Raw genomic sequence first — 20,703 nt, 5'->3', positions numbered from 1 at the left:
GATCAGTTCATTCATGGTCTGACTCTGAAGAGGGCACTTTTTACAGACGAATAAAAGGGCAGGGGCTCAAGCCCCCTTTGATGTCTATGTGTGCACGTACCTGATGAACACAGACTCAAAACATGCATTGCACACACATAAAACTAGTCACACACACGCACGCACGCACGCACGCAAACACAAAACTGGCCTTTGACTGCTTAGCAAAGCTGTCTCATGCGTGAATATAACAGCCATGTATTGTTGAGAAAGACCAGTGTCTGCTCAGTGACTCCAGTGAATCAAACTCCTATTCTAGCTTTGGAGATCCATACCTGGTTTGGAGTTGCCCAGGGAACAATGTGTGTACTGGATTTGAGCTTGCATGGTGGCATATTACATTACATTTTCACCATAACTTTATAACATTTAATCTCCATATGGTTTAAAGGGCTTATGCTGTTTAGTGTATTGGCATGCATAATCTCCTTGGCTATTTTAATTTACAGAAGAACATATACCAGTGTTCTCCTTGGACTCATCATTAATTCAACCATTTCTGCTGTCTGGCATATTTAATACATGGGATGTTCTGTCCTAGGGCCTCTAGTGGGACGTTAAGAGGCAGAGCACAGGGCCAACTTTACTAGCCACTTTACAAGAGACAGGCTAGACAGGATTAAGGGCCAGCATGGACACATTCTCTGTGCAGACTAGGCATAGGAACAGAGCTTTGGAGGTCCAAAAGTAAGCAATTTACCCCGAGTGAGAGGACATTATGCTCTCATAATGTCCGCAGTGAGGGTGTTATCGGACGAGGCGCAGCCGAGTCTGATAACACCCTCACTCAGGACATTATGAGAGCATAATGTCCGACCCCGAGTGGTAAATAGCTTTTCTACCACTTTTTCCCGTATACATGAAAGAAAACACATAGTTGTAACTTGCAAGGATCTTAAGTTACAATCATTATTGCCTATAAAACTTCCGCGAGACAGCAGATAGTTCCACAAACAACATCTTCTACTCACCAACAGATGGCGCCAACTCCATACTAATCCATGCGTCTAGCTTACAGCTAAGCTAACGTCAGTTAGAAGTACCGTTCCGGCCGTAAATAGAGGCTGTTCGCTTCCAGAAAGGCATAGGTTCAGAGAAAAGGGGCTTTAAAGTTGGCGGATTGCATTGGATCCAAATAAATCGGCGACTATAGCATGCACGTTAGTAAACATAGGACCGTTGCCACCGTCATTTGTTGGTTGGGGGAAAGGTGTTCCGACTACCTCCTGAAGTCCCCGGATGTACACTGAGGTGCATTGATCTCGGACAAGTCCTCATACAACTTTGCGGCAGTTGTTTTGTCATAACCTCCGGAGTTTAGCCAATCAGAATCCAGTATTTGAACACGTGACTAGAAAAAGTGGTAGAAAAGAGAGTTAACTGTAAAAAAAGAAAAGCTCCTGGGGTGCAAACCCTGCCTGCAGCAAATTTCCTAATACCTTTAAAGACTGAACATGATCATCAGGTATATTGTGATTTAGGGCATTCACAAATAGTGATTTTTAGTCTCAAAGTATTCGAATAGTCGAATATTCGTCAGGACTGGTCAAACTGTCAAATATTAAGTAAGCAAGAGGCGTTGCGAGGCATTGTGAGCGTGTAGATCTGCTATTTTCACAATATTTATCTGCGGAACCGAGTCACATTAAAAGTAATACCTACAATTCCAAGTGCTTGTCAGGGTGGGGGTCCCCAGTTCAAATATGTTTATTTTGGGGGCCACGGCCTAAAAAGGTTTGAGAAGCCCTGGTATAGAGCATTATTAACAAATTCATCCACCAGGGGCATTGACAACTCATTCTTATGACTTCCTATCTAGCCAAGCTTTATAAACTATATAGTTTTTAAAGAGAAAACAATAAAACATAAATAAATAAATAACCGAATATTCGACTTCGGCGAACAACGTCGAATAGTGACTTTGATATTCGAATATTCGAATATTTGGTGAATGCCCTATTGTGATTATACTAGGAGAAAAAAAAGTGCACAGAAAGTGTTAAACTGTTTTTATGTGGCCACACCCACCTGTTTATCAATTATACCTGGTTTTCACTTTAGCACCACCCACCTGAAGTTAGCCATGCCCACATCTGTTGTATCCCTACTACTAATTGACGCAGAGACCCATGGGGTCCCGAGTCAGCATGTCTAAGGTCTCACAGCACACAGCTAGTTCTAAAGACTCCAACTTTTGTCTATGTTCTTAGCTGCTTCCCCTGCAGTTACTGTACTTTTGTACAAAGTACAGTTGTACGAAACAACATGTTTTAGAAGAACCACCGATCCAACCAATATGCCCATAAAAGGGACAAGGACTGACATATACACAGATCTCCATGTATGAGCACCTATGCGATTTACGTCACACTGACCAGCACAGACTTGCGTTTTTCGGGCCGAATATCGGAGTGAATTTCGGAGCGCGCAAATAAAAAATCATGTTATGTCAGTCACGTTTGCACACTGCCGCCCTTTTCGCGCACCACTCGGTCCCTTGCTCTTTCTATCTCTCTCTCTCTCCTTGCCCTGAAAAACGCATTTCGCTACGAAAAACGCATCAGTGTGCAAAGACCTTAAGTCCTTCTGATGCCATCCAAAAAGGCCTGTAGAAGGCGCAAGTCTAATCAGCATACATGTAAACTATAAAAATATATAAGAGACCTTCCATCAGAAGGGACTGCAATACTTCAAGTGAACTGCGATCGACCACAGTGCTTACTGCATCAATTCTTTATTAGCACGACGCGTTTCGTCGTAGCTTCATCAGGTGCTACAACAGCCAATATGCATTTGTACCCAATTATCCACATGCGTCATTCATACTCAATGCTCAGAATCAATGGGTGTACATTTATTGTAATCAGATTATTGTCTTAGGAATGCGAAAAAAAACGAAACTCAGGTCTCCATGGCCTGAGTAATCAATGGAAAAAGTAATTTTCGGGTGAACTACTCCTTTAAGTAAATGTACTTAGTTACTTTACACCACTGGACAAAATATGATAGTGTGAGGGTTCTGCTGCAAAAGAGAATGCTACGTGCGCTCAGTTTGCATTCCCGGATACATCGACTATTTTAATCCACAAAACACACGCACACTAGGGCTGTCACGATGTGACATTTTACATGACGATTAATTGTCACTCAAATAATTGGCGATTAACGATTTAATTGTGTTTTTGACGTTGATAATTATATTTCTGTTTGGCTTTTAGGCTTTGAAGCTGCACATGGCAATCATGACACATAACCTAAATATACAAAAAAATTACTGACATTTGATTTTGACAACTTTATACTTACTTAAAAATAACATTGATAGTGGAAATAGCCGATCTACAAGCTCACAACGCATCGCGATGCGACGCGTTGTGAGCTTGTAGATCTGCTATTTCCACTATTTTTTACATTTTTTTTAAATATATGATCATTTTTCAACATGGAAACGATTATGACGATTATGAAAAATAATCACGATTATTTCAAAAAATCACGATTAGACGATTATGTAGTAATTGTGACAGCCCTAACGCACACAGGTTCAGGCAGTATAACGTCGCAGACCCACTTGAACGCATGCGAACCGTGTCATCTCTCTCACACACTCACAGGCAGAGCGCTGTGTGTGACCTACCTGCCATAGGCAAAGCGTCTGTCTTTATGATGATCTCCAAACGTGTCCCAAAGCCGGAGAGAAACGCTCACCTCATCCACCACGTCTCTGGAGCGCTCCAGCACCTGCCACACACACACACACACACACACACAACACACACACACACACACACACACACACACACACACACACACACACACACACACACACACACACACACACACACACACACACACACACACACACACACACACACACACACACACTCATGAGCTTGTTTCTTCTATTTCACTATAATTGTGTAATTTAGTGAGGCCATTCATAAATCTTTTCAAAGTTAATTGCACAGATTCGGCTTGTGCCTTGTGGACTAGCCTTGTGGAGCAGTTTAGTGGCCTTGTGGGATCCACTGGGGACTGGATTCATAATAATATAAATGGTAAGATATTATAATATCTAATATTACCGTTGTTCCCTATTGAGCTTGGCACATTTCCTGGGGCAAGCTGCCCAGATCACACATGTCACACGTGTCTTCTTATTTTTTCACTCTCAAAAAGCGCCTGCAATGCAGTGCATCTGAAACTACATTGCAGTGCACATCATGGGGTGATCACTGCTTGCCTCCTGTGAATTGTTTTATTTTTATTTTTGTTTATTTTCAGTTTATTTCGTTGCTGAGTGAGGTCAGCAGACAAAGTGACGTGAGTGAGATGAAAAAACTGGGTGAAATCTCAACAGGAAACAGCGGTAGAGGGTATATAACTTCACACTTGTTCTCCTGCTTTTTACCATATGGCAAAAACCTCCTGCTTTTGCCAGGAGATTCTGACGTCATCGGCTGACATATAGTCACAGTCCTACAGGAAAGCAGTGGTTTTCGCGGAAGCACAAAGATAAGCCCTGTCTTAACCAATGATCAGTTGTACTATAGATAAATATTCTGTGACTACTTGAAAAGAAAAACGGACGAGAATTATTGAATGCTTTAACTATTGAAAAATAGCAGATATACAAATCATAAAAATGTGTGCAAATCTTTGAATATCTGACCCCAACATGGGTCACTCAAATATTTGCTTCTGGGGGGGTCGCTGATATTTTGAGACAGGGTTTGGCGGCCAAATACATATAATTCTGACATGAAAGAGTTTGAGAACCACTGACGTAGAAACATGTGTTTTTCAAAAAAAACCTTAGAAGGATTTAGAAGACACTTATTTTTGGGTCAAAATCGTGTCAAAATTCAAATGTTCACGACTTTTCGTGATCTACAAGCTCGCAGCGCGCTGTGAGCTTGTAGATCTGCTATTTCTTCAATAGTTAAAGCATAAAGTAATAATACGCATTAATGCGTGTATACCCGGTACATATCCTCATGTAATCAGGTCTGCAGCCTCAACTGCCTCTGTCTCTCTCGAAGCGCATCGATTCCCTTCCTCCGTCCTCCCTCCCACCCACGACCTCCAGACTCTATACTAGTCCAGTGTTGATTTCGGCGACTAAAACTATGACAACATTTTTTTGTCGACTGCGGTTTTTTCACTGACTAAATCACTGACTAAATAAAAACGAAATAAAAACTAAGCTGTGATGACTAAAACTAAGACTAAATATATTGACAATTTCGTCAACAAAATAAAAATTAGACTAAAATGTTGGGGAGGGACTAGTGGAGAAGAGACATTTTGGTTGCTCTCAGGTGTTCTGTGCTGAAAAAAGCAGATCTACAAGCTCACAACGTGTCGCAGCACGACGCGTTGTGAGCTTGTAGATCTGCCATTTTCAGAATGCAACCAAGTGTATAAAATCAGTCATTACGATGCCATCAAGGCCCGCCAAAATACATGTTCTACCACTTTTTCTAGTCACATGTTCAAATACTGGATTCTGATTGGCTAAATTCCGGAGGTTATGGCAGAACAACCGCCGCAGTTGTGTGAGGACGAGATCAATGCGCCTCAGTGTACATCCGGGGACTTCAGGAGGTAGTCGGAACACCTTTCCCCCAACCAACATATGACGGTCGTAGCGGTCCTATGTTTACTAACGTGCGTACGACGTCGCCAATTTATTTGGATCCAATGCAATCCGCCAACTTTAAAGCCCCTTTTCTCTGAACCTATGCCTTTCTGGAAGCGAACAGCCTCTATTTACGGCCGGAACGGTCCTTCTAACTGACGTTAGCTTAGCTGTATGCTAGACATCTTTCTCTGCATGGAGTTGGCGTCATCTGGTGGTGAGTAGAAGATGTTGTTTGTGGAACTATTTGCTGTCGTCGCGGAAGTTTTATAGGCAATAATGATGGTAACTTAATATCCTTGCAAGTTACAACTATGTGTTTTCTTTCATGTATACGGAAAAAAGTGGTAGAAAAGCTATTTACCACTCGGGGTCGGACATTATGCTCTGATAATGTCCTGTGTGAGGGTGTTATCGGACTCGGCTTCGCCTCGTCCGATCACCCCCTCACACAGGACATTATCAGAGCATAATGTCCTCTCACTCGGGGTAAATTGCTTACTTAGTTGACTAAATCAGCTGTAGATTTAGTCGCCTAAAAAAGTATGATATTTGGTCGACTAAAATTAGACTAAAACTAAAACTTTTCAGGTGACCAAAAAGACTAAAACTAAATTACAGTTTATTCAAAAGACTATGACTAAAACTAAATCAAAATTTGCTGTCAAAAACAACACTGTACTAGTCAGTGGTAAATGGAGTGCATTTTTGTTGTTTTTAGACTTGTTCTGACCACTCAAAGTGCTTTACACGGTATGCCTCCCATGGCAACCATTCACACACCGCTGGTCTGGGATCAGCCACGGAGGGCGCCAACCTACTTGTCAGGATAGCAGTCTTGCTCAAGGACACTCTAAATCTCCAAAGTCTTTATAGGTCAAGTTTAAGGCAAGGCAGGATATGTTATATCAGTATGTTATAAACCAGGGGTTTTCAAAGTGGGTGACGGGGCACCCTGGGGTACCGTGACAGCAGTCCAGGGGTGCAGCGAGATAATTTGATAATATTTGGAATTTATTTGGGCACATGAAAAAATATTTAGTATCATTTTAAACTTGAAGTACAGTAAAGTTATTTTCAGTCAGTTCTAACCAAAATGGCTATTATCTCAACGTTTTCCTCGCAACATAATCACTAAGATATCATCACTGTCAGGCAGAAACCTTGTATCTCCAAGTTTCAGTGTGTACGTCTTTTGGTAAAGCAAAGCCCTGCTTCATCATACAAGACTGTCGCACAAAACTAGCGAAAACAGCCGATCTACAAGCACACAACGCCTCACATATCGCGAGGCGTTGTGTGCTTGTCGATCTGCTGTTTTCACTAGTTTAGTACATTTTATATATGATAAATACAAAACGAATGGGTTTGGACATACAAGGTTTCCACCCGACAACGACGATATGCTATAAATAATAAGGCGCTGGGAGTGAAAATTATAATGTAGGGGTGCCTCGGATTAAAAAAAATATGTATGGGGTGCCCTGAGAAAAAAAAAGTTTGGGAACTCGTAGCATCTGCTATCTGCACACCTGTAAGAATACAGGTGTGCCTTGATATTTTGACTTGCTGCCTCAGGCACAGAAAGAAAACAACTGCTTAACACCGGACGTAGATGTTTGTGCCAGGAGTGACCATATCGCCTCCACGCAGCCATCTGCACTTATCTGTCCAGCCGCCCATCCGTCTTCCACCCTCTCCTTGTTTCACATCTGCAGGGTTTAATGAGTTCAGGGCTCAGGCTGTGTGGACACATGTCTGGCCAGTCACATTCACAGACCCATAATGCACCTGTCCTTCCATCTGCCTGTGCTTTCCTCCTGGCCCTCTCATTTTGTTCTTACCTCGTGGCAGTGTTTGTCTGAATTGATTGTCGGAAATGTCCGTGCATCATTTTGATCTTTCTAATCTACAGTATACAGCAAGGGTTCTCAAAGTGGGATCCGGGGACCCTCAGGGATGCTTGAGGGGGTTCCAGGGGGCCCCCAGCTAAATGATTGATAGTTAGGAGCCAAATAGACCCTTTTGGGTCTAACGCAGAGAGTGTACAAATGAGTGCACGGGTCAATTTGGTTCCAATTGTACACTCTCGGGCCCTATTTCCGTCTGGTGCCAAAATCCCATTGTTCCTACATCCCATTAGTCAGAATCTGGTGATGTTAACCTGGTGAAAAATACTATGCCTAAACCTAGGGGTGTAACGATACAATTTAATAGCGATTCGATACATATCACGATACATGGTTGACGATACGATACATGGACGATATTGGTTCTTTCATGGCGATACGATACGATTCGATTCAATGATTTAAAATCGATATAGTAACTATTTAGCAAAGAAATTAAATCTGTGTGAAAGGTGTGGATAGTGCAGGTTTTTAAGGGAAACATGTATTATTATGGATATAAATAAGTAAGCACAGTGATTATCTGCCAAATACATGGACATTTTATATTGACAAACCTGCACCTTGATATGAACCCAGAGATTACACACATTTATCGATAGACCAGTGTAGCTATATGGAAAGGAAAAGTAATTAAACCCCTCCTTTTATTTTTTTCTTCTTAAAAATACTAAATACAATGTAGTATCGATACAATCGATTCTTTGCACTGCCGATTCGATACAAAATAAAACGATACGATTCGATTTTAGCTGTTTTCATTTCGATATACTTCGATTTTTTAAGTTAAAAGATACAGTTACTATATCGTTACACCCCTACCTAAACCTAACCCTAACTTCAGTAAAACTATGCCTAAACCTAACCCAAACCCTAACCTCAGTAAAACTATGCCTAAACCTAACCCTAAAACCTAACCCCAACTAAATTCGGACTAATGCGATGTAGGACTAATGAGATTTCGGACTTATGGGCAGTCCCCTTTTCGTCCATGCTAAACCCTAAACTCCTAAACTTATTTGCCTTTTTAACTATTTTGAAAAACATTTTTTAAATACTTCAAACAGCCTATGATCTACATCGACACGTCGTGAGCTTGTAGATCAGCTATTTTAACTATTTCAATTTTATTTTTTCTCAAAATGGTAAAAAAAGGGCAAAGAAGTTTAGGGGTTTAGGGTTTAGCATGGACGACAATAGAGGGTATGCGCGTGACATCACTGTTGCTGGAAGTTATGTGGGAACACGCCTACTGAGTGGCAAAAAACTAATTCCTGCCATTGACAGCCCATACATCCAAACAGAAAAGTCCTATCTGATTGTATTAAACAAAGTTAAACTCACCAACAGCGGCTGTACTGAAAGCTTGAATTATCCTCTTTCTATCTGCAAAGTTATTGTTTCATAAAAATCCACCATAGGCATGTTATGAGCTACTTTCTGTCAAGACATTCTGTGCAGGTTTTTATTTTTCCAAGTGCCAGAGTTTGGAAGCACTCGTTTTCAACAACACAACACACATCCTGCTGCTCCTGCATTATGTGCAAATTAGAAGCAGGTGGTATGCAGGGCCGTTGAGTGATTTGCAACTAGCACTTCCAAACTCCAATATGCTCCATGCTGCTCAATGTTTTGCCACTCAGTCTAGATTAGGGGGGCGGGTCCCAGTGTGGACGTGCATACCCTCTATGGGGCTGTTAAGTCTGACATCATTTTGTAGGCAGAGGAGAACTTTTGGGGCCAACTGGCCCCAAAACCCGTGAATCTTTTTACAATTTTGACTATTTACTAATTTTTCTTCTCTTTGTTGTTGAAAGGAAAGTGGTAGAATTATACTTTAGTCGTTATTTTTGTCTCGGATCTGTTGAAATAGCGAGGGACAGATATTGATAATAAATCTGCTTGGAGGTCTGACTACAAAAGGATGTCACGGCTTAAAAGCCCCATAGGGCCCTCAGAGTGAAATTCACAGAGGATTTTATAGTGTAGATTGGGGTCCCTGTTCCAGAGAGACAACATGTATAAATAATTGTATCAAATAGCAGTTTGTGCCGTAAAGCATATCTAACTGAGGGTCTTGGGTTGAGACAATCACTGGTACACAGGCATGACTCTCAATCCACCCACACTCTCTTTATCTGTGGTTTGTTCGTAGTCAGGGGCGTCGTTTGGGGCATCAGGGGATGGCAATGTCCACCCCCTAGTGTTCACTATAGGGGTGAACACTAGGTCAGTTATTTTTGTGCATGTTGTCCCCAACTCTGAAATGTTTTTGCAGATTAATCTGATTTCATCGCAATCGTTGCCTGTCCATCTACATGTGGCACGTGTTATAATTTAGATAGCCTATGCTTTTTATTGAAAGCAACCATTGATTTATCAACCACTTTCACCAGGGATGTGCAGAGAATGGGGGCCTTTTGGTGGAAATATTGAAAATAGTAGACCTCCAAGCTCACAACGTGTCGCAGCACGACGCATTGTGAGCTTGGTGGTCTGCTATTTTCGGTGTGTGATACCACACTAAACTAAGCATAAAGTCAATACTGGAGATGTGGCGTAAAGGCATGGATTTCTACACAGATGGCAATTCTTTCAACATAAGATGCTGCATTCAATAGAGTTTGGACAAGGCAATTCACTTGAATGCCACCTTCAGGTATGGCATGGAGATTTGCATTTCATTCACCACAGTAAAAACTGCATTCATGGTCTGGAGAGGGCACTTTAGAGACGGATAAAAGGGCAGGGGCTCAAGCCCCCAGTTTGATGTCTATGTGGCACGTGCCACTGTATTCTGGGAATGTCATTATAGGCGAACATTCCCAAAAAAATTTTCTCTTTTTCACTTTTCCACTATTTTCACTATTGTAGAAGTGGGACTTAATTGGCTGCTTCTTCTTTGGTTTTCTCTGACTGAAAATGAAATGTCAGATATGCCTTCCGTTCAGATAATAATAATACAACTGTATTTGTATAGCACCTTTCATGACATGAAATGCAGCTCAAAGCTCTTTACAGAGCAAAAATGTAAGCACAAGTCTCTAGAGACTGTTGTCATCTAAACATGGCCTGAAACTGTGCCTCTGTTGGTAGTTGGTAGTAGGGCTGTCATGATATGACATTTTACATGACGATTAATTGTCACTCAAATAATTGGCGATTAACGATTTAATTGTTTTTGTCATTGATAATTACATTTCTGTTTGGCTTGTAGGCTTTGAAGTGGCACATGGTAGATATGACACATAACCTAAATATACAAAGAAATTACTGACATATTTGACAACTTACTACTTAAAAAATAACTTTGATAGTGGAAATAGCCGATCTACAAGCTCACAACGCGTCGCGATGCGACGCGTTGTGAGCTTGTACATCTGCTATTTTTCTACAAGCTCACAACGTGACGCGTTGTGAGCTTGTAGATCTGCTATTTCCACTATTTTGGACATTTTTCAACATTCACGATTATGACGATTATGACAAAATAATTGCGATAATGTCAAATAATCACGATTAGACGATTATGTAATAATTGTGACAGCCCTAGTTGGTAGGCCTACCTCTTGGCAGACTCTGTACTGGTCTATGGCCCAGACAGTGGGTACATGCGTAGCCAGGAGCTGGTACTGGGTAAGGGTGGTGTTGCAAGCCCTGGCGCAGATCAACCTGGTCTTCCCCACGGCGTTGTCTCCGACGACCACACACTTAATAGTCTCCACATTAGGCCGCTCGTAGTCCATAGCTGTAGTCCAGCCGCCTGGGGGTAACCAAAGAAGAGAAAGAGATGTTTTCATTTGGTAATATTATATTGCAAACTGTAAACCATTTTCATAAACCATTTCCCTATTAATGGCTGCATTTGTAGACGTTTAGACCTTATCCATTTGTTGGCATTTTGTCCACCAGCTCCGGTCCATTAAGGGGACAGTTGTACTCTCCTAATAGCTCACGCTGTTTAGAGGCAATAAACCCAGTGACTTAAATGACAACAAACACTTGAAATCAATCACCATGATGGATGGCTGTCCGATGATAAATCCATCCCAATGTTTTCTTTGAACGGGTATGTACGATTGGCTTTCATCAGTGTCCAATAACGGGTGCGGTGCGTTATCGTCAAGGCAGATGTCCAGTCGCTTGACTGCACAATCATCAGCGTATTTTGGATTCATGTCAATTTGTGTTTTCAGATATTTAACCACTTGAACCGTCAATACTTAATAAACTTGACCTTTCACTCAGTACTTAGTCTGCTCTTTTTCCATTCTACACCAAAGCTCTTTGCCGGAAAGTGCGAGGCGTTGTGAGCTTGTAGATATGCTATTTTTGGTTAAAGTTGTCAGCATATGGACACTAGGTTTCAAGTGGTTATTATAAAAAGGAGAAAAAAGGTTTCTATCACTCAAAGATTTCGAGGACCCCCTGTAGTAACTCTGAGGACCCCCTAGGGGTCCCGGAACCCCTGTTGAAGACCCCTGCTTTATAGAGCAAACCCCTAAAATGGTAAATGGTGCATTTATATAGCGCTTTTATCCAAGGCGCTTTACATAGATTGTGCATTACATTCACCCATTCACGCACACATTCATACACCGGTGGCGGAGGAAACCATGCAAGGCACCAACCTACTCACCGGGAGCAACTAGGGGTTCAGAATCTTGCTCAAGGACTCTTCGACATTAACTCAGGGGGAGCCCGGATTCGAACTGGGAACCCTTCGTGCTCTAATAACGGTTTCTCTACCCCTGAGCTATGCCACCCAAAAGTCCATTGAGTTCAATGGAGGAGTGGCGGGTAGCTTGAGGATTGGTCAAGCTTCACATGACATTTTATATCCAGACTATAAATAGGAAACCACAATTTCCCAGCATTGCATCTTTGCCAGACCCATGAAATGGGTAGGCCTACATAAGCAAATGTCGGTCTGTCTGTCCGGGTTTTCTATATAAAGGGTATATATGATGATGACATGATGATGACATGCCTACAAAAGGCATGATGTCATAAATGATGATGACAGACAGGGGGTCTGGCACAACCAGGTTGACCTGGTCTAGTTTTAGTTTGCAGTAATATCAGATAATACAGAAACAAAAGACACCAAAGCAAAACTTAAGTCTTGAAACTTAAGTACCCACGAGGTATGGGAGACAACCAGTGAATGATCATTTATACCATGTGGTTCTCTAAGTGTGGTCTGGGGACCCTCAGGGGTCCTTGAAGTGGTTCCAGGGGGTCCCCAGCAAAGTGAGGAAAAAAATAGCTAAAACAGCAGACTGAAAACGTTGTGATGCCACGCATTGAGTTTGTAGGTCTGCTATTTTTGCTATGTTTGCCCATTTTTGCCACCCCCAAAATAATCATATTTTAACTGGGGACCCCCTGGAGACCCCCCCACCTGAGGAGCACTAAGAGTTGACGCATTAGATTTGGTATATCACGGTTCTATTGTGCAAGCATGTAGATCGGCTATTTTCACAATTTCTGCTTCTAATATTTGACAATTACCAATATTTAATCTTTTTAGAGGTATTAAAATGTCCTTAAATTGTCACTTTAGAAATGTGCAGATACCCTCCATACTTTATGTTGGTTTGTTTACTGTTGAGTGAGAAAACAGTGTTGCATAAAGTTAATCATCTGGGGAGTGGACCCCCCAAAATAATTTGGGGAACCCCCTGGGGGTCCGACCCACAGGTTAATAACCACTGCTGTAGACAGTTGTAGAATTCTTTACTCAATCTAAGCAACAAAAAAAAAGAGCCAAATCATTTTAAATGAGTTGGGGGTCCTTGACAGGAAAATGTTTGAGAACCATGATTTATACCACGTAAACTATGGGGTCGTCTTCTGTTTCAGCGACTTAAACATAACACTTTCCTTTTAATGTCATTTAAAACTACTTTAATTTGACTGTACAATTGGGACAGTAGATAATCCTGAAACCCACATCTCACTGGTAAAAATGTGCAAAGACAACCTTTTGAACAACATTATATGAATTCCATGAATTCCCTTATAATTAATTACCAACCCTCTTTCCACCATGGCTGGAGCATCAACAACATCAACATCAACTCTGTGTGTGTGCGTGCGTGCGTGCGTGTGTGTGTGTGCCTGTCGTGCGAGCGCACGTGCGTGTACAGTATGTGTGTTTAACCACCTGAGACATAATCACGAGCATCGGTTCTTTCTTTTCCGCTTATTGATTTAACTGCTTCCCTCAAATAGCCTCTTCCCGGGAAGCTATTAATGGAGACCTATTATCTTTCCTGTTACTACAAGTCTCCAATAACATATATAGATATCTGATGACACATTATTAAGGTGGATATCTCCTATACATTATCAATCTGCTGAAAAACAAGGAACACTCCCAGTTCATCTCCGCAGCGCTATATGGTGTTGATTTCGTCGACTACCTTTTTCCGCTGACGAAAACTAATACAAATGAAGTAAAAACTAAGCTATGATGACTAAAACCAAGACTAAATATGCAGACAATTTCGACAACAAATAAAAACAAGACTAAAATGTTAGGGAGGGAGTGGAGAAGAGTTTCCGTATAGAACTAAAAGACAAGTCATTTTATGTTTGGTTGCACTCAGGGGATGCGCTCTGAAAACAGCGGATCTACAAGCTCACAACGCGTCTGCTATTTTCAGAGTGCAACAAATGTGTAAAATCAGCCATTCCGACGCCATCAAGGCCCGCTAAAATATTTTTTTGTTGACAAAATCAACTGTCGATTTAGTTGTCTATAATCGTGTGATATTCGGTCGAATAAAACTAGACTAAAAATAATACATTTCAGATGACTAAAGACAACCTTTGCCCGGCACCTCTTTGCTCAACACAAACCTGTGAGGTTACGTTTGTAAATGTTTGCTCTGTATTTTCAGGACAGGGAAGGCCATCCACACACGTGCCAACATCTCATATCTGGTTGTTGTACAGTGCAATGCAATCACACAGACTTGTAGTGAAGGTCACAGGCCGGCTCCCCCGGTGTGGTAACTAACGGGCCTCAACAGAGGCGTGCAGAGATAATTGCTGAAGGCAATTCCATATCTCGCTATTTATGCCAAATATTTCGATATCGATACGATATACAATATTACCATACACATTTCATATTCAATTGGCATATTTTAAGAGTTCCAGCCAAATTGTAGTCCTTTGAGTACTACAACATGACGTGTTGTGGTTTCCGCTCTAGACCGGTTACAACCCCGAAAAGTGAAGTGATCCCAGACTATTGAAAACTAAGCATTATTAAAAGAAACTGCATAATATTAACACATTGGCCGCCATTTTAACATTGACTGTATGGCTCTCCTGCCATTTTGTTTAATAAAAAAATTTATATATTTTTTTTATATTGACATTTTTCCTAAATTCTGTGTTTTTTCGACCATGTCTTACAGTACCTGAAAAGAAAGAAGACAACCTCTAGTCTCACCAAAAAATAAAAAAATAAAATAAAAAGCTTTTTTTTCTATAGTTGCAGCCATCTCAAAATAGCCATTTTTGACCAAAATCCAGCTCTAATTGATAAAACTGGAGATATTGACCTTTTTGTGATCGATCGCTTTTCAAGTGGATAATTCAGTTGATATTTGTATTTATGGCGTCAGGCACTTATCAGATAAGTTTACTAGTGTAATAAGTGTAATTGTGTAATAGGGCAATAACTGGAATAGTGTAATAGGGCTGTAATAGGTCACCTCTTGCCCTTAGGGCGTCATACTGACTTCACACAAATAGAAATAAGCTTTTTACCTTTTATTCACATTCAAGTGTTTTATTTTGCACAGATCACATTTTGACACACACACACACACACACACACACACACACACACACACACACACACACACACACACTTATAACTTATAACTTTATATAAGGCAAAGCCTATGTGTATAACTGTAAATATGTTCCCCATATTCAACTGTTTTATTTATTTGTGGCACTTGCTTTGGCGATGTAAACGTAGCCTATGTTTTCTCATGCCAATAACGTTCCTTTGAATTGAATCGCTCTCATGCTCTGTTGATGTGCGCAAACTGCTGGCTGGCCTCAGTGGCAGTGGCGTCAGTTCAGAAAAAGGTAAGGTATGGCAACATGACTAGACACCAGTCATGTTGCCATACCTTAGCAACAGGCACGATGAAAAGTACATTTTTATTATTTCCCCCTGTAGCCAAGGTATGGCAGCTGCATACCCCTGCCATACCCAATTGACGCCCCTGCTCAGTGGCCTCGTAGAGAACTGATAGGAATCAAGTTACTCTGCTTGTTGCTGATCCGGCCTGGGTCTATACCGGATGCGGAAACGTTTCTTGCATGCATGTGAGTGTTACATAACCGGATACAGTAGGCGGGCTTTAGAACGGAACAGACTGCAGCGATCACACACGGCCAGTGGTGATATTTCTCCAGGCGCGTTTCCTTCCTTCAGGCTGCAAGCACTTGCGCCGTTGCGCGGCGCGCCTCAAACACGCGCACATGCGCGATTGCGCGTGCACGCACGCTGCAGCATCAGCCAAGTGAGGAGGAAGAAAAGTAGTTTAGGCTTGGATGTAAACAACAACAGTAAACTTACTGACAATGACGATCGCCGTGTTTGCATTTCTTCCTCGTTGGATTCCACTCGTCGCGACGCGTTGTAGATCTGCTATTTTCACTCCTTTTTTTTGTTACACCGCTGGGAGTTTGGACGCGACCCTTTCCTGAGAACTGGAATATAATACACCTAGAACTCCTCCTCCCATCAGGCTAGGCGTTGTGTGCTTGCAGATCTGCTATTTTCACCAGTTTTGTTACATACCGATGGAAGTTATATGGACGCGACACGTTGCTTTTCTTCAGACAATGGTCGCCTGATTGAGGACTCCGCCGGGGGGGGGGGGATATTTTCTCCTCTCCACTCCCGTAGCAGGGCTTGAAGATCGGTTGGTGGTCGACTGGACCGGCCGACGGCGCTGCATCTTGTCCAGTAGGTGATTGTGTTGTTTGTAACCTCGCCTCACCAGGCTTTCTATACGTGTGTTTGTAGTGGGCTGAGGATCTGTTCCAACTGGGTGTCGGTGCTGGGCCCTGGGTACAAGGATTCACTGCGGGCCCCCCATGAATTTTCTACATAGGGGGATTTAAAAAATAGATATATACAAGCTCACAGCATGGCACCGAGTGTCGCGCTGCAAGCTTGTAGATCTGCTATTTTTCAATAGCAAAAGTATAAAATAATGAAGCCCCTTCCACCTTGGGCCCTAGTAACTCAGACTCGTCCCACTTTTCCCTTGTGACGCTCCTGCTGATCTGATCTTCTGATCTTCGTTGTTGTCTGGCTGCCTGGGACATAATATTTTGTTGTCGAGACTTTGGGGGTTATGATGAAGCTGTGTGTTGTTGGCCAATGAGGCAGGTCATGGCTTTCCAAGTGAACATTTTACTGGATTTTGTTTGATTTGTGCAAAATGGTCTCAGATCCAGCTGCTCCGTTGTCGCTTCTGCCAGCCCCTTCACCAGGCATGTACACACATAGACATCAAAGGGGGCTTGAGCCCCTGCCCCTGAGGGCTGCATTCAATAGAATTGTCCACCAAAAGGCCCCTTTAGAAATGTCAGCCCCTGCCTCTCTAAATATTCTCTGCACATCCCTGCCCCACATCCCTTTACATGCGTGTGGCCAGTGTGCCGCTGATTGCACTCTGCGGGCTGCGCTCTGCCACGCTAAATGCATTCACTGTGGTTTATTGGGAGTTTTATTCATTTCTATTGAGATTTATACGTTATTACACTCTTGTTTTCAAACACACTTACTGTGATGAGTGATATCTTTGGTTCGTTATATGACTGAAAGCTCAAACTTTTTCACGGGCTGCAGAATAATGTAATTAAACATTACATTATATAAAAGCAAATTCTCGGGACTATCGGGCCTGGCGGGGAGCGACATTGGAATTTTCTCGTGACTATCGGGGGAGGCGGCCAATGAGTTAATAACAAGTCAATATCACTCTTGATTTTAAGTGCTATTAGGTTCCCAGTTCCCACACTTGTTATTTGATATTCTAACTGTAGCAAAAGGCAACAAATGGGCGACATGGGCAACGATATATGGCCGAAATTGCCCAGGGCGATATATTGCCCATATCTTGCCTTTAGCTAAACTAATATTGTGCAGCACTAGAGGTGGAAAAGGTGCTCACATATTTTGAAGTGTGTGAGAGTATATAAGTGTAACAATTTCAATGGATTCTATGCCACTTCATCTACTTCAACCACTCATCCCCTAGATCAGGGGTCTTCAATGTTTTCAGGCCAAGGACCCCTCAGTTGAGAGAGAGATGAAGCAGGGACCCCCACAACCATATCGTTTCATTGTTTGACAGCAAGTGTTTTTGCAAAATACATTTTTGGACACTGCTCCTACAGATTTTGGCCTAAAATCACACAAAGCGGTACACAGTATCTCTACAGTCATGTCATCAACATGGATCTGTCCAAAGTTTTTTTATGCAACCTGACGGTCGCTTATCTCCAGATTAGGGAGTCTTACTGGTGTATTTTGGATTCATGTCAATTTGTTTTCAGATACTTAACCACTTGAGCTGTCAATACTACTATACCAAACCTCTTTGCCGAAAATAGCCAATCTACAAGCTCACAACGCCTCGCGCTAGATCTGCTATTTTTGGTTAAAGTTCTCAGAATCTGGTTAAAAAGGAGATTTTCTTTTTTCCTTTCTATCACACAAAGATTTGGAGGACCCCCTGTAGTAACTCTGAAGACCCCCTGTTGAAGACCCCTGCTCTAGATAATGTTTTGTTTTACAGCAAATAAAGAAAATAGCTGATCTACAAGCTCACACGATGCAAGGTGTTGCGAACCTGTAGACGATTTAAACATCTATTGAATTTTGTGTGAATTCTTTTTTTTTTTTCTTTTTCAAAATAGGGAGGTCAGGCAGGGTTAATGACAGTTTTAGTGATGCTATTAAAATAACAGAGGCACACCATGTGTTAAGCATTAGGGGTGAATATTGGCAAGAATCTCACAATGCAATACATATCACGATACTTGGGTCACGATGCAATAGTATCACGATAAATTGCGAATCTTTGCGATACGATACTATTGCGATATATCAGCTTTAAAAGCTGAAGGCGCTGCTCTAATGTTGTTGTCTTCGTTGTTCGCAGCCATTTTCTCAAGAGACCTCACTCACTGAACCGTGGGAAGGGGAAGTAGCTACTAGTATAGCGACATCTAGAGGCAGCGGAGTGTCAGGACCGGACTTCTACCATTGGTTCCTATGCATGGGAATTTTATTTTTATTTTTTATAAGTATCGCGATACCACTGCCTGAAGTATCGATACAGTATTGGCAAATAAACTATTGCGATATCGATTATATTGCCCACCCCTAGTAAGCATGTGGACCCCATAGACACACACTTGTGCACAGACCCATGCACACATACAAATGCAACATAACATTTTAAATTAAACACTGAATACATCTATGAAAATAATTCATTTGTTTGCAACTCATCGAAGCCGAATATCCCAAATACTTCACTGTAAAATCCAAATCCATGAATGGAGTTACAAATGTATAAAGTAACACTGCGATTTTAAATGTATAAAGTAACACTGACACAATAGTGAGTTTGGTTGTCATGCTAGTATTAATGCATAATAACCTTTTCACCATACATGGAACTATGGCTATACTATTCTGCCCAACAAAGCCAGAGTGCAGTAACTACATTTTTGAGCGGTGGTCACAACGCTCCTATACGTGGCCGTGTGTGTGGGTCTGTCTGTCTGTTTGTCTGTTTGTCTGTCTGTCTGTCTGTCTGTCTCCGGGTATGTAGCCTGCAGTAACCTTTTCTGACCACACATGTTAAGGGAGGGGCGCTGTTGTTCAGGATAGGCCAGGCATAGGCCAGGCACACTCACACACAAACACACACAGGGGGCACACACACACACACACACACACACACACACACACACACACACACACACACACACACACACACACACACACACACACACACACACACACACACACACACACACACACACACACCACCGCTCAGTTCACACGAGTGTGATTTTTTTTGGACACACTGACTAATTTGTGTATCCCAATTAGCCCTATTCACGACCCGCCCACCCAGCAAATTTCTCAGCATCCCCCGGGTGCTGACATCAATTTAGAAGGGGAAACTATAACAGAAATAGCTGGACTTAGAGCCAACAAATCATTATTTCGAATGGTAAAGTAAATTATAATGCTTTGTGCCTTTTACTATCATGTGTTCTTGATCATGCTAGCCGTATTTTATACTTTACTATTCGGAAATTGCATTAAATTTGCGATTTCTGTGTTAACTCTATAGGCTTATAGTAGGATTTTCCCCTTCAAAACGTGACTTCAGCACCCGGGGGATGCTGAGTGGGCGGGTCGTGAATAGGGCTAATTGGTCAAATTAGCCTTCATGATATTGGGGGATAAACAGTTACCTCAAGAACAGATTCAAACAGCTTAACATCACTTATATGCCTAGGGTTATTTCTCATTTGGCTGACCAGTTGAAACACTTTTAAACCCATTTTTCAGACACAATTGTGTTCGTATAGTTACTGCACAATGCAGGCTTTGTGGGGCAGTATTGTGTGGTGATAATGATGCTATAAAGTCAAGTAGTTTCACATTCTTTCACAAAGAGCATCATTATGACTGTAATGCCACTGCTGAGAATTATATAGGCAAAGGGTCTTCAACGTTTTCAGACCAAGGACCCCCTAGTTGAGAGAAGGATGAAGCAGGGACCCCCGCAACCTGTTCATAGATTCCATATAGTTTCATCGTTTGACAGCACAATTATCAGTGTATTTTGGATTCATGTCAATTTGTATTTTCAGATATTTAACCACTTGAATACTTAATAAACTTGACCTTTCACTCTGTATTTAGTCTGCTCTTTTTCTCCTCTACACCAAAGCTATTTGCCAAAAATAGCCGATCTGTCAAAAATAGCCGATCTACAACGCCTTGCGCTGTGAGCTTGTAGATCTGCTATTTTT

The 20,703-nt window shown here is 41.8% G+C and overlaps 1 protein-coding gene across 1 annotated transcript in view; it reads right to left on the bottom strand.

The window, feature by feature from the left end:
• rhobtb1 (Rho related BTB domain containing 1) overlaps nucleotides 1-11,336 on the bottom strand; it is a gene marked incomplete at both ends in the record, with an annotated part of 52,161 nt that extends 40,825 nt beyond the window's left edge. The window contains 2 exons of the mRNA XM_080747014.1: nucleotides 3,677-3,780; nucleotides 11,157-11,336. Coding sequence (XP_080603140.1) covers nucleotides 3,677-3,780; nucleotides 11,157-11,336 — 284 coding nt within the window. The remainder of the gene's footprint in view (nucleotides 1-3,676; nucleotides 3,781-11,156) is intronic.
• Between the last annotated feature and the right edge of the window lie 9,367 nt (nucleotides 11,337-20,703).

The sequence above is a fragment of the Nannobrachium achirus genome (genome assembly GCF_963921795.1).
Source record: "Nannobrachium achirus genome assembly, chromosome: 18".
Taxonomy (NCBI): Eukaryota; Metazoa; Chordata; class Actinopteri; order Myctophiformes; family Myctophidae; genus Nannobrachium; species Nannobrachium achirus.
This window is presented reverse-complemented; position numbering and strand designations above follow the sequence as displayed.